Source organism: Passer domesticus, chromosome 20 (genome assembly GCF_036417665.1).
Source record: "Passer domesticus isolate bPasDom1 chromosome 20, bPasDom1.hap1, whole genome shotgun sequence".
Taxonomy (NCBI): domain Eukaryota; kingdom Metazoa; phylum Chordata; class Aves; order Passeriformes; family Passeridae; genus Passer; species Passer domesticus.
The window spans coordinates 11,862,644-11,885,702 of NC_087493.1; the positions used below are offsets into that span (position 1 = coordinate 11,862,644).

At 56.3% G+C, this 23,059-nt stretch overlaps 1 protein-coding gene across 2 annotated transcripts in view; it reads right to left on the bottom strand.

Annotated features, from left to right (window-relative positions):
* Nucleotides 1-23,059, bottom strand: part of NTN1 (netrin 1) — a 76,261-nt gene that overhangs the window by 14,538 nt on the left and 38,664 nt on the right. For both annotated transcript variants that reach the window (XR_010349643.1, XM_064395550.1), the window contains exons 2-4: nucleotides 18,400-18,588; nucleotides 5,770-5,919; nucleotides 3,736-3,789 (exon numbers count right to left, since the gene is read on the bottom strand). Coding sequence is in view for 1 of the 2 variants with exons in the window: in XM_064395550.1 (XP_064251620.1) it covers nucleotides 3,736-3,789; nucleotides 5,770-5,919; nucleotides 18,400-18,588 (393 nt within the window). In the remaining variant the exon portion in view is untranslated. The remainder of the gene's footprint in view (nucleotides 1-3,735; nucleotides 3,790-5,769; nucleotides 5,920-18,399; nucleotides 18,589-23,059) is intronic.

Consider the following 23,059-nt stretch of genomic DNA (forward strand, 5'->3'; position numbering starts at 1 on the left):
CATCCCGAGCCCTGCCTGCAGCGGCTCCTCACAGCCAGGAGTCCCAAAGCTGTCCCTGTGCCACTGGCCGCTCTCTGCCCGTGCTCCGGTTCAGCTCCGGAGCTCCCGGGCGGGCAGCGCGGCCGGGGCCGAGCCGGGAGCGCAGATCCCGCGGATAACGGCCATTAACCTCTCCCTTGGAACAAGAAGGTGCAAATGAGCCCGCAGTAGCCTCCTTTCTTCTGGCTGAGCAAGATTGATTGAAAAACAAATTGGCGCAAATAAAGCATGTAATTAGATTAAAGCCTCTCGCCTGGAGCGGCTGGAAAGCGGCAGCGAGGGATTCCCGGGAGCCCGCAGCCCCTTCCCACCTCTGCAGCCCCTTCCCACCTCCGCAGCCCCTTCCACCTCCGCAGCCCCTTCCCACCTCCGCAGCCCCTTCCCACCTCCGCAGCCCCTTCCATCTCTGCAGCCCCTTCCCACCTCTGCAGCCCCTTCCACCTCCGCAGCCCCTTCCACCTCCGCAGCCCCTTCCACCTCCGCAGCCCCTTCCCACCTCCGCAGCCCCTTCCCACCTCCGCAGCCCCTTCCACCTCCGCAGCCCCTTCCCACCTCCGCAGCCCCTTCCCACCTCCGCAGCCCCTTCCCACCTCCGCAGCCCCTTCCACCTCCGCAGCCCCTTCCACCTCTGCAGCCCCTTCCCACCTCCGCAGCCCCGGCGCGCCCTGCGGCCACCAGCCCCGGTGGCCCAGCAGGACCAGCACCTCCAGGATGTGACTAGGCTGTCCCCCCACACAATGTCCTTCCTAGGAAAACCTCTGTCCTCGAGAGCCCGGCACCCCATAAATCCCTGCCTGGCAGCAGCTCCCAGCCCAGGGGCAAAATCACAGTTTTCTGTTCGGGGAGAGATGCAGGAACAGGGAGCTGGTGCTGGGGACAAGAGCTTCGTGTCCCCAGGGGGAATCAGCCCCTGGAAATGGCCCAGGACGGGGAGGGGGAGCTTGTCAGTCCTGGCTCTGAAGCTCGAGGCTTGCCTGTGGTGGGATGTGGGGATAAAGGGGATTAGGGGACACGGGGATGAAAGAATTAAGGGGGTGGAAGAATGGAGGGGTTTGGGGTGGAGGGATGGGGTGCAGGGGTGTGGGGCTGGAGGGATGCAGGGGTGTGGGGCTGGAGGCATGCAGGGATGGAGGAGTGAATGGATGTGGGGCTGCAGGAAGCCTGGCACTGGGATGATGAGAGCACGGTGCTGTTGTGCATGAAGCTTATCTGCATTTCAGCACTTTCGGGGGGTTTCGTTTTTTCCTGCAGACTTTCTGAGCTGTTTTGAAGTGACCAGGAGCTCCCTCACTGGAAGCCCCTCTCCCCCATTGTGTTCCCAGCCATTCACTGGGATCAGCATGAGAACCCTTTCAGAGGGAGCTGGATGCTGCTGATCAATCAATCAGTCAATCAATCACGCAGCCAATCCATCACCTCGCTTACAGCTGGGACAAGGCAGAGAAAGCCCGGGCAGGGCTGAATGAATTCCTCCTTTGGATGGGTACAAAGCTGGAGACTCCCGGGCTGAGCCCAGATTTACCCCGGGGGAGTGAATTGAGGATTTCCCTGCGCCGCAGGGAGCTGGGCAGCGCTTTGTTCCCAGGCTCGGGATGCTCCCGGCTCTCGGCAGGGCTGACACCTCCCCACAGCCAAGGCTCGGGCTTTTCTCCCTGCCGGTGCTGAAACAGGAGCTCCAGCTCACCAGGGAGGGCAGTTTCCCCGTTCCTGGTTCTTGGGGGAGGATTCAGGTTAAACTTTGGGTACCACAGCATGCAGCCAGCTCTGCCCCGGGTCTCCTCTGCCCTCTGGGACAGCTGAAATGCAGCCAGAGCTGCTCTGGGTCTGGGGAGGCCAGGGATGCCCAGAGCCGGCTTTTCCTTTTCCTGCATTTACATCCAGCCTCTCCCCACCAGCCAGGAACAAAAGGGCCCAAAACGACATTTGGAAGGGCCAGATCTGGTTTTGAAACTGCAGAAGTTGATTTCCAGGGGAAAACCATGGGGAGCTGCATCAATCCCATCACCTGGTTCTATTTAAGGCCCCTGGCTGAAATCATCCACCTCAGATAATCATTCCCCAGAAAATCTGGATTTGATTCAGATAAGACAAGGACTGACTGGCAGGTTTGTAAACCTTCACCCCCCCACACTGCTATTTTTGTTTGTCCTTTCACTGTGGTCTCTTCTGTCTGAGAGGGACCAAAAAAGCACCAGAAAAGCTCCTCTTGCCTGGCAGCAGGAATGAGGAGCAGCCCCTCCTCTTCCTCCAGTCTCCCAGCATGGGAGAGCATGGATGCATGTCATCTAAACAATCCACTTTTGGCCTGTTTTCCCAAACTGATTGGGACCCCTGAGAGCAAAGCAGAGCCAGGCAGGACCCCCCACACCAGAGATGCGTCCCACCCCTCGCTCCAAGGCCAGCTTTGGCCCGTGCTCCTCTGCCATGGGTGATGCTCCCTCAGCTCTTGGCCACTTTCTGTCCACGTGGCCACGAGGGCAGGAAATGGAGCTGCCCCTCTCCCACAAGTGCCTGCACTCAGAGTCTCCCACCAATTGCTTTTCCCACCTTGTTTCCAAACCCTTTTTCTCCCACAGCGTGGGAGCCCTGGCTCGCAGACACTGATTTAGGGGTTTGTGAAAACCCCCCCAGGTTTCAGCAGGGTGGGGGTGGGAGCTGAGGGATGCCAAGACACAGCACTGCTGGATGCTCCCCGTGGAGGAAAAGGGATGAAATATGCAGGGGTCAAGCTCCTTGGACAAGGCAGTGCTTAAAAACTCCAAAATAAAATCCCAGTGAGAAGAATCATGATGGGATTCTGGGCCTGATGGATTGCTCAGCTTGGCTCAGCCTTCTCTGGGCTTCCACTGAGAGAAGGCTCCTGGTGGGATCCCTGGTCCCGCCTCTGGGCAGGGAGTGGGGGCATGTGGCCCTGCAGGGACACGGGGATCCATCCCCAGGGCACTGTGCAGGCATTTCCCACCCTCCCAGACCGTGGGTAGCCTGCCCAGCCTGCAGCCAGGGCTCCTGGGCCAAGGAAGGGCTCAAACCCTGCTGGATGTTCTCAGTGATCAGCTTTCTGCCAGCTCAGCTGCCTTAGAGCCCTGAGCAGCCCCTGTCCCGTGGCAGGCTGTGTTTGCACGGGTAAAACCTGTCCCTGCAATCGGTCCCACAGAGCCTGGGACACTGGGCACTGAAATGTCCCCTGGGTGACAATCCCTGCCACAGGCCACGGCCCAGGGATCAATCCAAGGTGACATCTGCCACTTTCAGTACAAACTGCTTCATTTATGAACCCTCCTGCACTACTGAGACAAAAGCAAACAGCTTTTACACCTCATGGCCTTCAGAGCCGGGGCTCAAATACCCTGGAACCAGCAGCAAGGACAAGTCAGCCTTTGTGGAACCCTCTGCCACCCCCTGGTCAGTGCCACCAGAGCCCCTCGGTGACAGGGGGACAGCTGTGGTTCCCAGCACTGGGTAAGCCCCTGTACTCACAGGTCCAGCAGGAAAAGCTCCTGCACACCGAGGAGCAGCAGGTCTCAGGGTGCTGCACCCGTGCTTCCAGCACGTCTGGGCAGAGAAGGAAAGCACCCACCCTGGTACCAGCCACAGGATTCATGCCCTTGGTGCGATTTATCTCCAGGGAGGTGATGGCAGGACAGACATTTACCCCGAGGTGCTCCAAAGAGCAGAGCAGAGCAGAGCAGAACGTACCTGCGGGCTCCTCGGCGCTGCTGGCGGCCGTGGTGGGAGGAGCAGCTGGGATCTCTGCGGGGCACCCGGGGCGCAGAGGAGAGGAGAGAAGGAGCAGAGGTTATTCCAGAGCCAGCCAGCCTGCTCCCTGCACACTGCAGGCTCCCCTCCCGGCCCTGTCTGCCAGCAGGAGCCCCCCGAGCAGCACAGGGGAGCTGGGGATCAGGAGTCCCTCAAAGGTGTCACAAAGGGGGTTTTTAACAAAAAAATTGGTTTTTGGCTGCGTGCTGCACCCAGCCCCTGTGGGTCTGTCACTGCCTGTCCTGGGTGTCCCCTCCAGCTGCTGTCACGTTTGGAGGCAGGGTGCAGGCACTGCTGGCTCTGCTGGGATGCAAGGCTGCCTCCCACGTCTAAAGGAAACACAAACACATCTGGTGCCAATTCCCTGGGCCTGGCTCTGACTTGGGGCCGGCTCTGCAGAGCTGAAACCACAGCATGCTCGGGAGCTTCCTTGCCAGGCCGGGCTGTGCTTGCTGAGAGGATGGGCTGTGGATGGAGGGAGCTGGTCCCAGCTGTGCAGGATGCTCCCCTTGGATGCCCTTCCTGCATGTAGGGCACGGTGCTGGCATTTCCCTGCATTCCTGGGAATGCTGGCATGGGAACACCCAGGAGTGCACGGCCACCAAGGCAGGGCTTGCTGGGGTGTGGCAGCAGCTCCTGGGGCTGCAGCCCAGTCAGCAGCAGGTGATTTTTGGGGTGGCTCACCTTCATGCAGTTAGCACAGCCATCCCACAGCTGGGCTGGGGGTGCTCCTGCTGGCCTGACACAGACCCAAGGTGTTATTTTCATGGCTACAAGTCTCTGGGAGCAGGGAATTACGAGTGGTAAATCAGAGAGTGACAGTGCCCAGCCCCAAACCCTGGCTGGGCCGTGTTGAAATCCTGGCCTGTCTTTATTTAGTGCCATGAATCCTGAGGGAGCTGATGCAAGGCACAGTTTGCTCTCTGATTTCCCCTGGCCCTGGGGAAGGATTCATGATCAACCTTTGTGCACACTTGCTGCACAGCAGACTGGAGCCATGGCTGGAGGTCCTGGGGACAACAAGGCTCTGCTTTGGGCTCTTGCTGTCCCATTGCAACACGGGGGAAAATGAATCTCTAGTGACCCCAAACCACCCTGGAATGTATGTTTTCTTCAGCAGAAGGTGGAGAAAGGGTCTCTGCCCCAGGATTTGGCAATGGCCATGCTGGGGGGGCAGTGGTGTGGGAGCAGACTGTGGGTCCCCAACAAAGCTTGCATCTTTTACCCTTCACTTTTCTTGCTGGGCCTTTTTCTCCTTTTAACAGCAGGGAATCACCCTTAGGGAGCAGTTCCTCCTTCCATCCCACCCCAGGCACACTGATTTTGGTGCCTTGTTTTGTTAGGGCAGGTGGGGGTGTCCCACAAGGAGCACTGGAAGGTTCCACAGCAGCAAACCCCAGGCAGCAGAGAGGGGCACAGGACTGGACCCCCTCCCAGGGGCTGAGGGCATCCAGTGTTTGCAGAGCAGAGCCTGCAGTGGAGGCATTTTGGGAGCTGTGCCTGCCTTGGGAAGGCAAATTGAAAAGCAAACCCAAGGAAGCCAAAGGTAAACCCACCCGTGTTTCTGGGAGGGCTGTGTGAGTGCAAGAGCCCCTTCAGCAACCCAGGGTCCTCAGCTGTGGTGGCAACTCCTTCAAAGGAGCAGCTCCTGGTCTGAGCTGAGTGCAGCACTGATTTTGGACAGAAAAACCTGTTTACTTCAGCATCCAGCTGTGATATGGCACCCCTAAATAAATGCGCTCGTGGGGCACCTCTGTTCCATGAAGCAAAATTGAATTCCCAGCAAACCTGGCTGTAGATGCACTCACAGAACCCCCCAAGAAGGCAGGGGAGCTGCTGTGGATTTTGGACCACGCTTGGGCAGAGCACAGGGCCGGGGTCCCAGGGCTCAGCACCCCCCGCCCGGGCAGCGGCTCCGGCAGGTTTTTAAGGGTTAAAATCTCAGTTTCACGGAAAGGAGGAAAAGGCACCTACTTATGCAGGGGGCGATGGGGGAGCGGCTCTGCTGGTAGCCCTTGGCGCAGCGGTTGCAGGTGATGCCGGTGACGCCGTCCTTGCAGGGACACTGCCCCGTGGTCTGGTTGCAGGTCTGGCCCGCCGCCCCCACCGGGTGACAGTCGCACTCTGCGGGGACACGACAGCAGGGTCAGGGCAGGGCACAGGTGTGGCAGCTCCCCCGGCAGCGCTCCCCTTCCCTGCGCTCCGGGAAAAGCCGGAATGAGCTGGAGCAGAGCTGGCACAGGGGCTGGGGACAGCACTGGTGGCCCTGTCACAGCCCCGCTGCGGGACAGAAGGTGACAGATCCGGGGAGACAGCGTGGGGTGCATCCCACGGACACCACGCTCACCCCCTGAGTGCTGGGATCGGGATTTGCAGGATTTAAAGGCAGGGCAGCAGCCCCACTGCCCCCAGCAGCCCCAAGCCCCGGGGGCTGGCAGGGCTGGTACAGAGGTGCAAACCCAGCGGGGTTCCACCACCCCTCGGCTCGGGCAGGAAGCAATCGCTCGGGAATTCATTCCACGTGCACTCCAGGAAAAATCAAAGCAGCCTTTCAGAGCCCTTCCCGCTGAGCAGCATCCCTGGCAGCTGGCACTGCGGGCACAGGAAGGAAATGCCCTTGTGGGACGCAGGCGGCTGGAGGACCTGCTCTTCCCGGCCAGATGGATGCAGCCTTGACGGCAGAGCTGGGCAGATGTGAAGGGTTTGGCAGGGGATGTAAATACTGCACTTGAAAACATTCACCATCTCATTTCCCACAGTGGGACTTCACCGGCACAGCTGTTTGGGGGGGGGAAATTTAAAAAGGGAAAAAGAAGAAAAGCCAAAAAAAAAAAAGGAAAAAAAAGAGAAAAAAGCATCAGGGCTTGTTATCATCACTGCTCCAAAAGGATTACGGGCTCGCACATTTGTTAACAGCCCTGATTTCTAAGAGCTGCAAGCGCCGTGCCAGACTGCGGGCTGCCCCTGCTGAGCGGTGGCAGGGACAGGCAGGCAGGCAGGAAACTTTCCTTTTCTTCTGCAGCATCCCCGGGAAGGAGCCAGCCAAATCCCTCCCTGGGGAGCGCTGACCCCGCTCTCCTCCTGCCCCTCGGGGGAGCTGCCTGCCAGGAGCAGGGGCTGGGGAAACCTGTCCCACTGCCTGGGCCTGGAGGGGCTGCGCTGGGGGTCAGGGCAGGGCCAGTGTCCCCAAGGGCTCCAGTGGCTTCAGACCCCCCCAAACTGGCACATCACTCCCAAGAGGGCTTTTCCTGGACCCTGCACGCCCCTGGCTCTCAAACACCCTAAAAGTGCCTGATCTGGGGACAGCAGAGCCCATCCCATGCAGGGTTTGGGTTCCCAGGCCTTGGTGTGGCTGCGGGCTCCCTCCAGCCAGCCCAGCAGGGTCCTGCAGCAGCAGCTCCAGTCTGACCCGCACTGGGCAGCAGCTCCCCGCTGATCCCTGCCCAGCAGGGCTTGGAGGTGCTGGAGCACCCCTGCTCTGGGATGTCCAACTTCCCCCGGGGACATCCCAGAGCTCAAACTGCCTGACCCCTCCTAACTGCCTGTCCCTCTGGGCAGACACAGAGCCTTGCCAAAACCTGAGGATTTTTCACATGAGAGGGAAAGAAACCCCTCGAGAAACCAACAAAGCTTTAGCTCCTTTCCTCCTCTTTTCCCGACACTTCTGATTTGGGGTTTTTGATTAGAAGTCCCTCTCTCCCCCCTGCCCTGAGCTGCCCCTGGGAAACAGCTCCTTGCAAACCTGCCCTCAGCAGAAATCTCCTTTTCTAAAGCTAATTTAGAGTGGAAACGTTTTAAGGGGAAATCAGCGTGGCCGTGGCCGGTGATGAGCAGAGGGATGCTTAGGTGGGAAAACCTTCACTCTGCAGCCCAAAGGGGTGGCTCGGGTAATGCTGGGGGAGAGGAGATAAAACCACATGAAGTGAAGGCCTGAAGGAGGAACAGGAGAGAAAAGAGTTAAAGAAGAGCAGAGAGTCAGGAGCTAACACAAAAATAAGCAAAGCAGGGAAGGGTTACCCAAGGAGAGGCAAAGGCAGGAGGATGGGGAGAACAGCCCGGGGGACTCACCGGCCCCCGGGCCAGGATTTCACCGGGATGAGACCCCGGGAAGTGCCACAGCGAGGGGAAGATGCTCTCTGGGTGACGGGACGGGCTCAGTGTCGCCTGTCCCCAGCGTCCCCGGGCCCCAGCTCTGTTCCCAAGCTCCGGGAGGCAGGAGCGGCTCTGGCAGTGCCTGCAGATGGGGATTTGCGTCCCTGTCCTCGAGAAACTGAACCAGCGCCAGCAATTAGGAGCAATTAAAGGTAATTTACAGTTCCCCGGCCAGTGCAAACACTTGCAGCCAGCAATTACAGGCTCTTCTCCTTGCCCAGCCACGGAGGGCTGGTGCTCGATGCTGATTTCCCGATCCAGTTCAAATTCCTTTGGGCTGTAACCCCGAACTGAGGGAAGCCTGCGCGGGATGCCAGCGGGGGGGTGATGGCTGCAAACGCCCCTTGGCATCGCCGCCGCCTTTCCGATGGGCACCCTGGCACTCACGGCGGCGTTTGCATTCCTGAACTTGCCTGGCTTTCATCCCTGACCTGCCCTGGCTGCCAGGATTTGTGGGTTGTTCATCACGCACCGAGGTGCAGGGATTCAGCAGTGCCCTGCGCTGGGCAGAGCCCTCGGGGCACCGGGGCCCAGGGCAGCTCTGTGAGCAGGGCAGGAAAGGGTCCGGGACATCCCTGAGACGGTCAGGAAAATAACGTGGGGGTTTTCTCATGCCTTGCTTGGAAGGATCACCCCACAGAGGGAGAGATGGAAGAGATGCAAACGGGGATGATGCTGGAGCGAGAAAGATGCCCACAGAACATCGGGGGAAGGGAAACAACTCTGAGGATTTGGGGTTTTTTTTCCCAAAAATCTTTAAAAAATGTATGCTGAGTGTCTGTGGCAGAGATGACCAGGAATTCCTAGTGAAAAATGAAATATGTTTTGGTTGAAAACGTGGCTGTGGAGGAGAAAAGGAGCAGGAGCCTGTGGGGAGGCTTTAACGGGCAATGGGGGCAGCAGGGGGGTGCCTCTGCTCCCAGAAGCTGAATTCCCTATAAAATAACCATAAGGAAAGCAGGGAGCTGAGAGCACTCCCAGGTGAGCACCTCGAGCTCCAGATGTGAGGACACCACGCCGCTCTTTGCGAGACAGACCCAAAGTGGCCGAGAGGATGAGGGGACAGCAGCCAAAATCCGGAGTGCAGAAGGAGCATAATTGCAAGGAGGGAACAGGATGGCTCATCCGTGCTGAAGGGTCCCAATTAACTGCACCCACTCCAGGAAAAGATCTGGGAGTCAATGAAACATCTGGCTGATTGCAGCGGAGCTCAGAAGAGCCACAAGATGCGAGGCTGCGCTGTGAAAGGGGGAGAGAGAAACTCTGAATTCATATCAGGGCACTACAGAAATCAATAGCACGTCCTCAGCTGGGAGCTGGAGTGAAAGGCACGGAGAGCACCCACGGAAAAGATTCGGAATGCCTTGCCAAGAGACGGTGGAGGGCTGCCAAGCAATGCCGAGCGCCGGCAAGGTCAGACAGGTGCTCCTCTTCACTGGTCCTCAAAGCCCGGCAACAAAGGGACATTGAGGGCGCTGAAAAGGCAACCTTCTCCAGGATAAAAGGAAACGCTGCTTTGCACCGCACGTAATTAACTCGTAGAACTCCTGCTACGAGACACCATGGCAAGGGCCCAACAGGATTAGATAGGGCTCTGAATGAGAACATCTGTAGTTACATTAGCTGGGATTAATATATATACGGATATAAGCGCTGCCAGGCAGCTCCTCACCGCCTGCAGCCAGGAGATTTCCCCCGGGGCCAGGCTCTGCCCAACGGGAAAATCTGCCGTGGGCTCTTACAGCTCTGTCTGGAGCTTCCAGATCAGCCCCTGCTTTCTGTACAAACCTGCCGAGGCAGAGCATCGCCCATCCCAGCTTCAGCTCCGCTTTGGGGCTCAAAAACACCTGGGAGGGTCTTGGGGCCGTGCTTGGGGTAAAAAACCCCTGTTTTTTCAGGTCAGGTGGTTGAACTTGCTGAGATGGCTCTGCCCCGCTGAAGGTAGACAAATAGCACGACAAAAATGCAAATATTTCCGCACCCCCGGGGTTCGGGCGGAGGTATTCCCAGCCGCTAATCCTGCCCCCCACACGAGTGGGGAAAGGTAAACAGAGGGATAAATCTCCAGGCTCAGCTCTCCGCAAGTGTGACCTTTATGGGGAAGGTGCCTGAAAAGATCTGCATTTTTGGAGAATTAGCATCTTCCTGTTTTCGGGGAAGCTGCTTCCTTGGGAGCTTAGCAGAGTGATGAAAAATCCTTTGCCTGGACAAGAAAAAAAGGCTGGATTTGCCAGGGTGTCCAGATGTCCTCTTGTCACCCTGGATGTGCCAGGATCACAAACCTCACAGGCTCCAGATCCAGCCTCTGCACTGAGCAGGAACCCAGCAATGCAATAAACTGGGGAAAACCCCTTAATTTGCAACAATCAGTGCTGAAGGCTCCCGTATTCAGAAATCACACTCAGTTTGAAGCACAAATTCAATCCCGGGTAGCCAGTGTGCCTTAGGTGCACATTTATATTTAACCAGGCTTTAAAATGCTTTTCCAGAGTCATGGCCAAAAATTGCTTCCCTTTGGTTGCTTCCCTTCTTTCCTCCAAAGACTTCAACGGGAGAAAAAAATGTGGCTACAGAAAACTTCTGCTGGAAAAAATCGCAACAAACCCAGGTTTGTTGTCAAAATGTCAAAACAAATTCAATTTAAATTCTCCTGTTGCCTCAACAACGCATCCTGATGCAGCAAACATGTCTCACTTAACCTTGTGGTTTAGCATTTAGAGGGTGGTTCTGGCATTATTACTTCAGTGACGTTTTTTGTTGCAGAGTTGTTTTTTTTTTTCCTGTTCCACTGTCTTTAGCAGCTCAGGTACTTTAAACCCTGCTCCCTCTGAACACATCTTCCCAGGGAACTCAAGGTGTGAGCATTCCTGGAGTGTCCCCCCGTCGCTGAAATCCATCCCAGGGGTGACCTTGGAGCGGTCCCAAGGAGGACAGGATGTTTTCACAGCTTTTCTTTGGCTCCTGTCTTTGGGAAATCAATTCAAAACAAGCAGAGCTCCTTCCTTTGGATACCCATCCCGGCGATTTGTCCGTGGCTGAGCCGAAGCTGTGCACCTGGGCGCTCAGGAGGGGTTTGTGCTGGCTCTGGGGATGGCAGAGCCCACGGGCACTGCCAGAGCATCTCCAGCACGGGCAGCATGTCCTGCAAACCCCACGGATTTATGGGGAAGAGAAGCTGGAATTCGGCGTGCACCCACCCAGTCTGGCCCCAGCTGGTTTGCAAAGCACCAGCAGGGGTGGAAGTGTCTCTGTGCTCGCTCTGAACACCAATAATGGCTTTAAATATTAACCACCAACTGCTCTGCCGTGAGCTCCTCGGCCTGCCTGCACACTGCGAGCTGCATTTAGCCCTCCAAAGGATCGTGTTCGTGCTCAGTGTCCCTCAGCACATTCTCCTGGAGATTTAAAGGTTTCTTGCCAGCAGAACATGAATTCCTCCCTTTATTGGGCAGAGCCAAACAATCTCTGGGTGTCTCCTGCTCTCCCTCCTCCACTTCCCAGGGCTCTCCCATTTCCCCTCCTGGACTGGCACTCGGGGGAGCCAAGGGCTTTGGTGCCCTGCAGTTTGGGCCAAATTTCACAGATTAGACCTTGGCTTTGTCTTCTCCATAACAAGGAACAGACGGGGCCACAAAGGCTCCGCTGAGCCGGAGTCGCCGCTAATCCGGCGGGGCCTTGGAACCCCGGCAATAAATCCACTTTTTGGGCAGGGGCACTGTGGGCAGCCATTAGTGGCACACACAATGGGACAATTATGGCAGCACTGCCCCAAATGCTGGAAAATACCCTTGTTCCAAAATTGTTAAACTTCCACTGAGAGCCCACTTCCCGCGTGATTCCAGCAGGGCGGGAGAAGCTGCCAGGGATGCTGGGATGAAGCTCTGAGGTTTCCTCCACCCCACTTTGCTGGCAAGACTTGGGTTTTATCGTGGGGGATGTGATCCCTTTGATTTTTCCATCAAAAAGTCCACTGCAGGGGCAGCTCACGGTGGCCTCGTGGCCCTGAAGCAAAGCCCAGCTCCCCCTGCCCTCATGGGAGAGGTTGCACGAGGAAGAGTGGGTTGGGAATGCTGTTATTGAAGGGGAAAAAAAGAGAGGCAAAGTTTTTCTCTTCCTGATGGGTTTTTAGCCTGGCTCGGGAGGAAACGAGGTTCCTAGAAGTGCATTCTCCCTCTAATAATAAAAATCAAATCTGGCAGCGGAGCAGAACTCTCGGAGATAATGAGGTTGCCACAAGGCTCGGGAAAATGGGGAAGGTGAGGGAGAAGCTGGAAAAGCTCTGCAGAAAAGGATCCTTTTGGTGTGCACAGCCCTCATGGGACACCAAAGCACCCACATGGGGAGAGTGCCCAGCACCCCAAGAGCAGGGAGAAACCCCAGTGAGAGCTCCTGGGGCACAAATCCCAGCCCCTCGTTTGTGGTGCTCCAAGAAGCATCTGTTTAACTGGAAAAGAAATCCTTTCCTACCAGAAAAAAAACCCCTTTCCACTTCAGTACACTGAAAACCAGAGTGTGGGGATGAGCAGGGCTGAGCTTGGGTTTAATTCTCAGGATCTGAGAGCCTGAAGCACTTTCCACTCCTGAGAACTGTTCTGAAGCAGGAAATTATCTCCATTATTGGAAAACATTCATGGGGAAGGCAAATTATTCCTTTTCTTTCCTCTGTCTCATGGATATGCAAAGGTCTGGCTGTGCAAGTGAATTTAGCAACTTTTGTCCTTAGTCTGAGACCAGCAATGGAGAGCTGGGGTTTAGTCTGGTTTTATTTTCTTAATAGGGTGCAAATTCCCCTCTATTGTGTCACCACTTCTGACAAACCACATCCCAACCTGCCCTCCAGGATTGCTCCTGGATGGTTCTCTGCTGGAAACCCAAACCCAAACCCCAGTTTGGGAGGTGGCCGGCCCCCAGTTCATCCAGTAAACTCCTGCAGGGCACCAGCATTGCCAGGATGTGATTTTTCAGGAATGCAGGGCCGGCTCTGGTCAGGGAATGAATGCTGTCTACATTTTCCTGTTCAGCTGCGCCATGCACATGTCTGCCGTGGACTCAGGACTCAGCTGTGAGCTGTGTCTCTCCTCTGAAGGTGCTGAGGTGGTTCCAGGTGGCAATGGAGATCCCAGCTCCTTCTGAGCAGCCTCCTCCATCTCCTCGTGGATTCAGCAGCGTCCTGCCCTGAATTCCACAACTCTGCCCACTCTGCCTCACACAGAGGCAGCTGCCTAATTTGATGTGTCTGCTCATCTATCATTAAAATGTGGATTTTAATGGATTTTTAAAAAGCTGGCATGGGCTGAGATATGCCTTGTGTTGAGCTTGAGTCTTACTTGAACAAAAAAATCACTGCTTTTCCATGGTTTCATTCTACAAACTCAGAACAGTGCAGGAGTTTCAGTAATGCTCGTGTCCCTTCCTTTCTCTGGGATCCTTCCAGCCCAGGTGGGTGAATTGTGAGAGCTCAAAGCTGCATTTCTCAAAACCTTCTCCGATGCTCTGTGTGTGCCTGGGGCTGTGAGGACAAGCTGTAGATGCAGAAGCCATAAATCAGCTCTCAGGGCTTGCAGTAATATCAATATAAGGAATTCTGGGGCCGTGGGGAAGGGTGGCTCAGGCACAGCCACTGACAAATGCAGCGTGGAAATGCAACTAGAAAATCGTTCTTGTGGCAGTGGAAGAGAATCTTCACAGTCCTGGGGAGAAACTGAAGTCTGTTCTTGGCAGATCAATGCCTGGAAAGGTTGGAATTGCTCCAGGGATGTGATTCCTCAGAGGTGACCAAGCCCTGCCACAAGAGCCCAGCCCAAGCCCTGCCACACCACGGGCTGGCTCCTCTTTCTTCTCAACAGTAGCTCCAGTTGGAGTCCAAAGAGGAGCAACAGGAGGAGAGGAAGGGAAGGAAGTTTGACCATTAAGGACAACTCCCTGGGGTGTATTCCTGGAAAGTGTTGCCTTGGAGTTTGCCTTAAAACCACAGCTGAGCTGGAGAAGAGGTGGGCATCAAAATGAGGCAGCTCTGGAGAGGGGAGCGTGCCCCTCAGGCTGCACTTCAGCCCCACCCCAAGGTCCCAGTGGAGACCTGCAGTGAGGGAAGGCTGGGGACAGAGCCCTGCAGGAGCCACCACTGCTGGCCCTGGAGCCCTGGAGCCCTGGAGCAGGAGCCAGCCAGGCCATCCCAACGTCTCTGGCATGCTTCACCTGTGAGCCCACCCAGGTGTGACTGGGGACATCTCCAGGGCTGGAGGGATGCTGGCCACGACTGGAACCATGCTGCAGCAGGACACCAGCAGTGGGACACCTGGGGTGGCAGTGCCACCATTCCCAGGCTCTGCTCTGGGGGCAGTGCCACCATTCCCAGGCTCTGCTCTCTGCCGTGGGTGTTCCCCCCTCCACCTCCTGTGCCCCGACTTCCCGGGGGGACCCTGCAGCAGGAGCAGAGAGGATCCATCTCCCCCGGCCCAGCCTCCAGGGAATGAGCTCCCAGCTCTAAGCTGGTCACGCAGCTCCCTCTATAGTCACTGGAGAGAGAGAGGGACTGGTGCCACTGTCCCTGTCACCCGGGGCTCTGCTGGGCTCCCCCAAAGCCAGAGGGGTTCGGGTTCTGCCTCACTCAATGTTTGTGACTGAATGGGGAAAAACCTTTTATGTGCAGCCATGAGATCAAGGACGGCAGGCTGAGCCCATGGGGACAGCTCTCACCTCCCTCTGCTCCTGCCCAAAGTGCCTCCAGAATGCCAACGTCAACTCCTGACCCTCGGCGGGTGCAGGCCAGGACGGGCAGGGAGGCTGGCAGTGCTTTTTGGGGCTTGCACAAGGCATGAAATGCTGCAGCACAGCTGGGAAGCTCCCCAGGCTGCAGCAGCACAGACAATGCCATTTCCTCCCGGAACGCTGAGCCCTGATGAATGTGACCTCTCCAGGTGCCAAATCCTGCCCCTGCACGAGGGGTTTGTGCTGGCAGCCTCAGCACAAGTGCATTCAGAGCACGTCTCGTTTGTCATCTTTTCATCAAAAAGTGTGCAAAGCCTCTCCCCGAAGCACAGAGCTGTTTTACAGCCAGGCTATAAAACCCTGCAGACTCTCCACTCCAATGGAATTACATTAGTGCCAATAATCTGGCAAATATCAGGAGGGAGTTTAATCAAAAGAACCAACAGCAGGGCCCTGATTTACAGCAGCCCATGACAGAGCGGGGTGGACGAGGGTTTGCAGGACCCAGATGTGGAATTTCACTTGCAACATCATTTGGAGCAGAGGGAAAGCAGAAGGAGCTGGAAGCAGGGCTTCAGCGTGCTGGGAGCTCTTGGTGATTTCTCAAAAACCAGGGAGAAAAGAGGAACAATTCGTCCTTGTCCGAGTCTGAAAAATGGACATGAACATTTCTTATACCCCGAGTTTTGTTGCTTCTGGGGCCAGCCCCCACACCAGGGGTGTGCCCAGGATGGGGGGTGATGTGTCTGCCAGGACAAAGGGCATCCTGCTCCCCTGCCCCCGGGATGAGCCCACCAGCCCCTGGAGGAGGAGCAGCGGCACCATCCAGCCCAGGATGCACGGCTGGGGCAGGGATCAGCTGCAGTCTCACCTCGGAATGCCAGAGGAGCCCTGGCTTGGTGTCCCAGGGGCTGCCTGACCACCCACCCGGCGCAGCCACATCCTGCATGCCCAGCTCCATGCCCAGCTCCAGCCTGGCAGGCCCTGGCACGCACCCAGCATTGCCACTCCGTGCAATATCCCTGCTCCATCTGTCATCAGCTCCTTTGCCTGTGGTTTGCAGCCTCCTTGCCACAGCCTGCCTGGCGTGCCTCTGTCCCAGGGCATCTCTGGCCACTGCCAACTTCCAGGCTTTTATCATTTTTGCAAGGAAAGCCACTGGAAGCAAACACAGAGCAAAGAACCTGGCATGGCTGGATCACTGCTAACCTTCAGGGAAAACCATCCTTCCACCCCAGCTCCTTATGCCTTCTCCTGCACTGCTCATCTCCACTTCAGACCACTAGAAAAGTCTTCTATTTATCAATTATTAAAGGTTTGGCCATTGGGAACACAAGCAGCCCTGAGCTGGGCAGGGTTGTTTCCATTTCTGCTTTCTGCTCACCTTTTGCTGCCTGAGCCTCACCCGTGCCCTGCAACATGTGCAAAAGTTTGTGGAATTCTCCTTTTCTCCAAGTCAAAAAGAAGGAGACATTGTGCAAGCATTTCTGCAATGTCATATTTTTGCATAATTACCCAAACCAATCATTTCAAACAATGCAACTCCAGCCTCTTTAATTTGCTGCTGTTGGATGTGTTGTGAGTGGAGGCACCTCGTGCATGGGATGGAGTGGGAGATGAGGAATGCAAGGCACAGGAGAGGCAGCTTAGCTGGATGTGTCACTTAGGCTGAATAAATGGAGTTGAATTAATGAAAAAATGCCTCTGGCAGCTCTTTCATGGAGCCTTTGCTGTGAGATCACCCGAGACCTTGCTGGGGCGGGTGAGAGCCACGAGCTCCTCAGCAGCTCCCAAGGCAGCAGGGCTCTCTGAGATGCTTTTATTTAAATTTATTACGTGTAGGACATGATCAGAGTGATGTGATGGATTAAAGAATCAGGTTTTATAGAGGAAAATATGGGAAAATGTGGTTCTGCTGGGTGAAGGCAGTGATGGGGGAGGTGGCAGGAGCTTAGGATGGTTAATTCCTTAATTTTAACCACGTTCAGTTGAGATGAGGCTCTGGGAGTGTTGGTTTGGTGAGATGGTAAATGAATGTTGTTCCAAAGGAGAGGTGGCTGGAGCTGTTTAATGGAAGGGTTGGGTTTAAACCTGCCCATTTTCAACACTGATTTCAGCACAAGCCCTGAGCGAGGAGGGAGAGCCAGAGGGAACATAAACCCTGCTGTGGGACAGAGCTTGGGAAAAGGAGTTTTCAAAGGGATGCTGCTGCTGAGGGGAACCCCATTTCACTGCTGTAAGGACAGTGGATCTGCCCCCACAAAACCCCCTCAGGGCTGGGAAATCGTGCTGATGGGTGCTGCCCGTGCCCAGCACAGCTCCCACAAACCTGATGGGCACAGCTTTGGCACAAACCCGCCTGGAGGAGAGCTGAGACTTGGCCACGTCCACCTTCAGGTGAGGGAGAGGCTCCAGAAGGCAGAGCAATTGCAAAGAGGAATTAATAGAGAGAATGATCCTGCAAGTGGGGAACTCAGCCTGAAAAGCCCCCAGAGGCCAGTGATGTCTTCTTTGTGCTTGCCTGGGAAAGCTGAGGCATGGAAGACTCAGAGGTTTCCCACCTGCAGGTGCCACCCAGCCAGGTCTTTGGGCAGGACTCGTGCTGTCAGTGACACTGAAGGGCCAGGGGACAGCACGGAGGGACAGACAGGAGAGGGGAGCAGCTGCCAGAGGTGAGCTGGGAAAAGCAGGAATGAGCACTTGGGAAATAGCAAAAAATATCTCATTGGAATTGTTTTTACAAAGTTCAAAAAGGGGGAGTAGGACTGTCTGAAAAAGGGATTTCTTTTCTGCTATGGCAAAAAAGTCTGTTTTCAGTAAGGAAAAAAAAAAAACCAAAACAAAAAATTGAAAATGCTGGAGACCCCAAACTTCCCAGCCAAAAATACCAATGTAAAGCCAAAACGCTTTCCATTTCTTGTTGAAACAAGTCTTTAGAGAGAAAAGAGCTGAGCATTTCTGTGGGAAACCCCAGCATTTTCTGATCTGGCTTTTGAATGTTTGCTTGATCCCTTTCACTGCACCTCAGGTTCAGGGTTTCCATCTCTTCCAGCAGCAGCTGAGAGTGAAAAGGGTTCCTTTGCAGGATTTGCTCTTCTTGCTGCTCCCACCCCAGCTGAATCCCAGCTCGCCTCCACGGCCACACGAGGAAACCTCAAAATACTCTGAGCTCAAAATAAACTCGTTTCCCCTTTTTCTGTTCTCTCCTCGTCCGGAGGAGTGACAAGTTCTGTGCGTGGGCTCAGCTCTGCCTGGAGGGTGGGAGCTGGAGACGGGGCTGGGGGGAGGCTGATTGAAATTCTACATCTCACCCGTACCTGGGATTCTGTGCCCCCCTGCCCCGGCAGAGTGATGACCAGGTAGGAGCAGATGAAGCAATATTTGTAAGTGACAAACCCCGAAATAATTTGAAGTCATCCTCAGCAGATGAAGCAATATTTGTAAGTGACAAACCCCAAAATAATTTGCAGTCACCCTCAGCAGTGAGGGCTTCTTTTTCCATGGGCTCGTCCTCAGCAGGAGGCTGGGGACAGCAGCGAGAGGTGGTGGCAGGGCTCGTGGGTGGCCTTGTCCTCACCACGAGGCTGCAGAGGTGACGGCAGGGGACGCGGGGGCACGAGAAGCCATGGCAAACAGCAAGCAAAGCAATTTCCGAGGGGTTTGGGAGAGGGAGCTGGGCGAGAGGCAGAGCCGTGGCAGAGGGAAGGAGGAGCCCCACTCCCACCCGCAGCCCCCAGCCCGTACCTTTGCAGGCCTTGCGGTGCGAGATGGGCTTGCTGAGGTCGCGGTAGAAGCCCTCCTTGCAGTAGTGGCAGTGCCTGCCCGCCGTGTTGTGGCGGCAGTTGAGGCACACGCCGCCGCTCTTGCGCCCCGACAGCTTGAACAGCTCCATGTTGAAGCGGCAGCGCCGCGCGTGCAGGTTGCAGTTGCAGGCTGGGGGAGGCAAAGAGGGGACACTGTCACCGTCGGGGCCCAAAGAGGGAGCTGCCAGCCCCTGGGAGCTGCTGCCGACCCCCTGGGGATGCCCTGTCAGACTGGGGGAGGCCCTGCTGGCTCCTCGGGCTGTGGGAGGCCAGCTGCTCACCCACATCCTGAGCTGGGCTGAGAGGAGCCCGTTGGTGGGGCCAGCGCCCTCCCAGCTTCTCAGAGGGAAAAACGAGGTTGACAAGACCACATTTCACTGTCCTGACTTGCATTAATTATGGTTTTGCCTCCCCTGATCTCAGGGGGGGTTACAGGGGACTGTGAGGACAGCGGCCCGTCCGTGGTCAGAGGACAGAACACACAAACCCCCTCTGTCACAAGCACTTTCCCCATGGCAGCACCGCTCATCTCCCTTCTCATCCACTCTCACTTTGTGTCGTTACTGCTCAGCGCAAAGGTCCCCAAACTGCTGAGGGACCCCCACTTCAGTGACCTCAGAACCCCCTCAGTCCCTGTGGGAAGGGCTTTCCATCATCACCTGCCCGAGCTTCCCAGTTTCCCACTCTCCCACTCCTGACACACACGTTTGAGCTCTGGATCCCATTCCAAGACCTTCCTAACTGGTTTCTCCCTCAGCTTTCCACACCACAGGCTCTGTTGTTCACCTGCAGCCCTGACCATGCTGATAATCCTCATTTCTGCCCCTGCATCCCCCATCCCACCTGGGACAGGCCCGGCCTGACACCCAGTTAGCCAAATTCCAAAAGGTGGCCCCTGCTTTGATTGCTGTGACTGAGCTGTCCAATTCCTCCACCATATGCAGCCTAAAGTCAACACCAGGCCTATTTTAGCAGGGGGCCTTTGCAAAGGACAACTTGGGGACTTCAAAAGCTCGACCCCTCGCCCGCCTCTCCCCAGAGCTGTCACGGGGCCATCAGGACGCAGTTGCTGGGGCTCTGTGCTTTGCTGAGAATTTTATAGCTTGTTTTCTTTTCCCGTGGCTTTTATTTGCTCTTCACCCCTGAACAATGCAGCTGTGCCACGCCAGCCCACAGCTGGGCCCCTCGCCTCGGCACGGAGGTGTCACAGCTCCGGCCTTGTCACCTTCCCTCAGAGCAGAGACGTCTTAATCCCTCATTCCTTCCTGTTTACCTTATGGTGCTCTCCCAACACAAAGCCACGCTGTATTTGCTCAATTATCGAATTTCAGCCCAGAAAATGCCAGCGCAGCTCCGGAGCGTTTCTGAGGAACAATCCCCAGCTGACACACGCCGTGACAGCACAGGGGAGAGCAGCATCCCCCGTCCCCGTGTCCCCAGCAGGATGGAGCCGCTGGCTCCGTGCTCTGCCGTCGGAATTCCTCGGGCTGACACGGACAGGCCAAACCTCACGTCCCCAAGAGCAGAGCAGCAGCCCCCGACGTGCTGATGGTGACAGGAGCGGCCTGGGAGCGCTGTGCCAGGCGTGAGGGACAGAGATTCCTGCCACGGAGCTGGGCCAGGGCTGTGAGCCGCGGTTTGGCCCTCCTGGGACGAGCCCAGCAGCCTGCAGGAGCTTTTGTCATCTCCCCAACAGGACACAAGCGGGAGGCAGCCCGGAGACAGCGCTCCTGCCTCCAGAGGAGTGCTGCTCCAGGTCTGGCCCGGTCCCACATGTGCTGAAGCTGCACTTTCAGCAGCGAAAGCAGCACGGGAGCACGCACCAGGCGCGGGGTGTCCCCCCTCGTGGCTTCCCCCCTTCCCTGGGAAGCTCAGGAAGAGCAGCCTGCTGGGCCCTGCTGCTCAGCTCATCCCACACGTGCTGAGCAGCCCCAGCCCGCACCACGGCTCCACCACACACAGGCTTCTAGAGGTGGCTCCTGCCCTGCAGAACGCACTAGCAGAGCTTTTGGGAAGCAGAGGGCTTTGAAATTCCCAGCTTTTCTTTTACAGAGGTGACCAAGCGAGGTTGAACCTTTCCCTGGAGGTGCAGGACAGGGCTGGTTCCTGCCCTCAGGGCAGAGCCTTCCCAAGGGCACAGGGACACAGGGAGTGATCTCCTGGCCACACCTGACCCCCAAGGTAGGACCTGTGCCCATGGCACAGCCTCTGGGCACGGCTCAAACAGAGGAAAACGATTTAAATCCCTCAGCCTGAGGGCTCTTGTAGCTTGTGACCATATGGGCACATCAACATTGTTCAAAGCCTCGAGGCTCATGAGCAGCTCTGCCTTTGGTGCCACAAACCACAGGATTTGGTCCCTGCTGATCAGCATGAAAGGACATTTCTCCAGGGAGTAGCATGGCCTCACAGAAGCCTTAGTTCTCCCTCAAATCTGTCAGAAATGCATGTTTTCCCAGGAGAATGAAAGCTCACCTCCTCCTAAAACTTGTATTTTAGGAGAGCTGGACTTGGCACTGGAGTATTTTGCAAGATTGCACTGGCAAATCCCTTCTTAAAATTCAAAGCTGAGCCCACACGAAGAGTGAGTGAAAATCTTCACATTTCTTTGGGTTGCTTGATAAGCAGAAATGTTTTTGCAAAGCCAGGAAAACAGAACTCTGGGGATTTTCTCGAGTTCTTTGCTAACATTTCCACTGGTGCCACCAGAGCAGAGCCGCACAGGAATGTGGAGGAATAAGTGGAGTGTGCAGAGCTCCTCCCAGCTCTGCTCCCAGGATCAATTTTCCACTGGTGTCCCAGGGACAGGAAAATCCTGAAGAAGGGAAGAAGCTGAACCTCACAAGAAGCTACAAGGAGCCAACCCTGTCCTCATCCGGAGTCAATGACCTAAACACTGTGGGGATGAGCCCTCCAGGGAGGCAGTGAGGGAGCTGGGGGAAGGCATGGTCTGCTCCAGCCCCGCTCCATGACCAGCACAGCCACCCCTCCACTGGCACCTCTCAGCTTGTGTTGGCTCCATCAGCTCAGCCTTGGTCCTGTGTCCTCCTGCCACTCCCAGGGCACCGAGGAAACAGCTGGAAACAGCTGGGCACGGATTCCCTCCCAGCCCCACACACCTGGCTGCTTTTCCAGCACCCAGCCCTCCTGATCCACCTGTTTCTGCAGTCAAAAGGGGCCAAACTTAGGGACAACGGCTTTAAGTGCAATTACTGTGTCCTGTGTCCACCCTGAGGGCCTGGGCTGGAGTGGCCAGTGCTGTGCACTGCTGGCCACCAGCCAGGGCAAGCTGGCAGCTCTGCCTGCAGCCTGCTGTGCTTGCAGAATGCCCAGTGGGAGAGGCTTGGTCTGGCTGAAGGAAAATGCCCATCCCATTTCTCCTGACAGTGGCACACAGGGATGGAGGGACTGAAGGAAAATGCCCATCCCATTTCTCCCGGGGATGGAAGGACTGAAGGAAAATGCCCATTCCATTTCTCCTGGGGATGGAGGGACTGAAGGAAAATCCCCCTCCCGTTTCTCCTGACAGTGGCACACAGGGATGGAAGGACTGAGGGAAAATCCCCCTCCCATTTCTCCTGGGGATGGAGGGACTGAAGGAAAATGCCCATTCCATTTCTCCTGACAGTGGCACACAGGGATGGAAGGACTGAAGGAAAATCCCCCTCCCATTTCTCCCAGGGATGGAGGAACTGAAGGACAATCCCCCTCCCGTTTCTCCTGACAGTGGCACACAGGGATGGAGGGACAGAAGGACAATCCCCCTCCCATTTCTCCTGACAGTGACACACAGGGATGGAGGGACTGAAGGACAATCCCCCTCCCATTTCTCCTGACAGTGGCACACAGGGATGGAGGGACTGAAGGACAATCCCCCTCCCGTTTCTCCTGACAGTGGCACACAGGGACGCAGGAATTGGGGCAATGCAAGAAATGTCCCAGCCAGGCGTCACAAAGCCCTTGTGGGGCCGAGGCTGGGACATGCCGTGGTGGGATCTCTCTGGAGGAGCAGAGTGTGGGCACTGCTGGCACACCGCTGGCCCCAGCAGCAGCTCGGGGTGGTGTTGGATGCCAGCTCCAGCTCCGTGCGTGTCCCCGGGGCGTGTGGCTCCGTTTCCCTGGACAGAGGCGCTCAGGAAGCGGCTCCCGCCCTCCCTCTGCTCGGCCCGAGGTTAATCCCCTGCTGTGCCCGAGCCTTTTGCCTTGTTCCTAGCATGACTTGGCCTGGCTTTAATTTTCTGCCACTGCTTCTTGGTTTGAATTTCCCTGAATTCAAGTGGCTCTTTAGCAACCCGTTTTTCTTTCTATGAACGCCTTTGAGGGCTGTAAGAAAAATCACCTCCCAGGACTGGCATCATGTCCGTTCCTCAAGCTTTGCTTTGCACCTGGTGGAGACACCCCTGCAGCCCTATGAGCAGACCCTGGCCAGGTGCTGAGGGCTCTGCCAGGAAGGGTTTTGGCTGCAGTTGCTCCAGCCCAGTCCTGCTGCCTCCCGCTCTCTTCCTTCCCTCACTCTGCCAAGGACCTCACAAGCCTTTTGTTCCCTGACTTTATTGTGCACAGATGTGCAGAGCTCCAAAAGAGCATCTCTACCTGAGCTG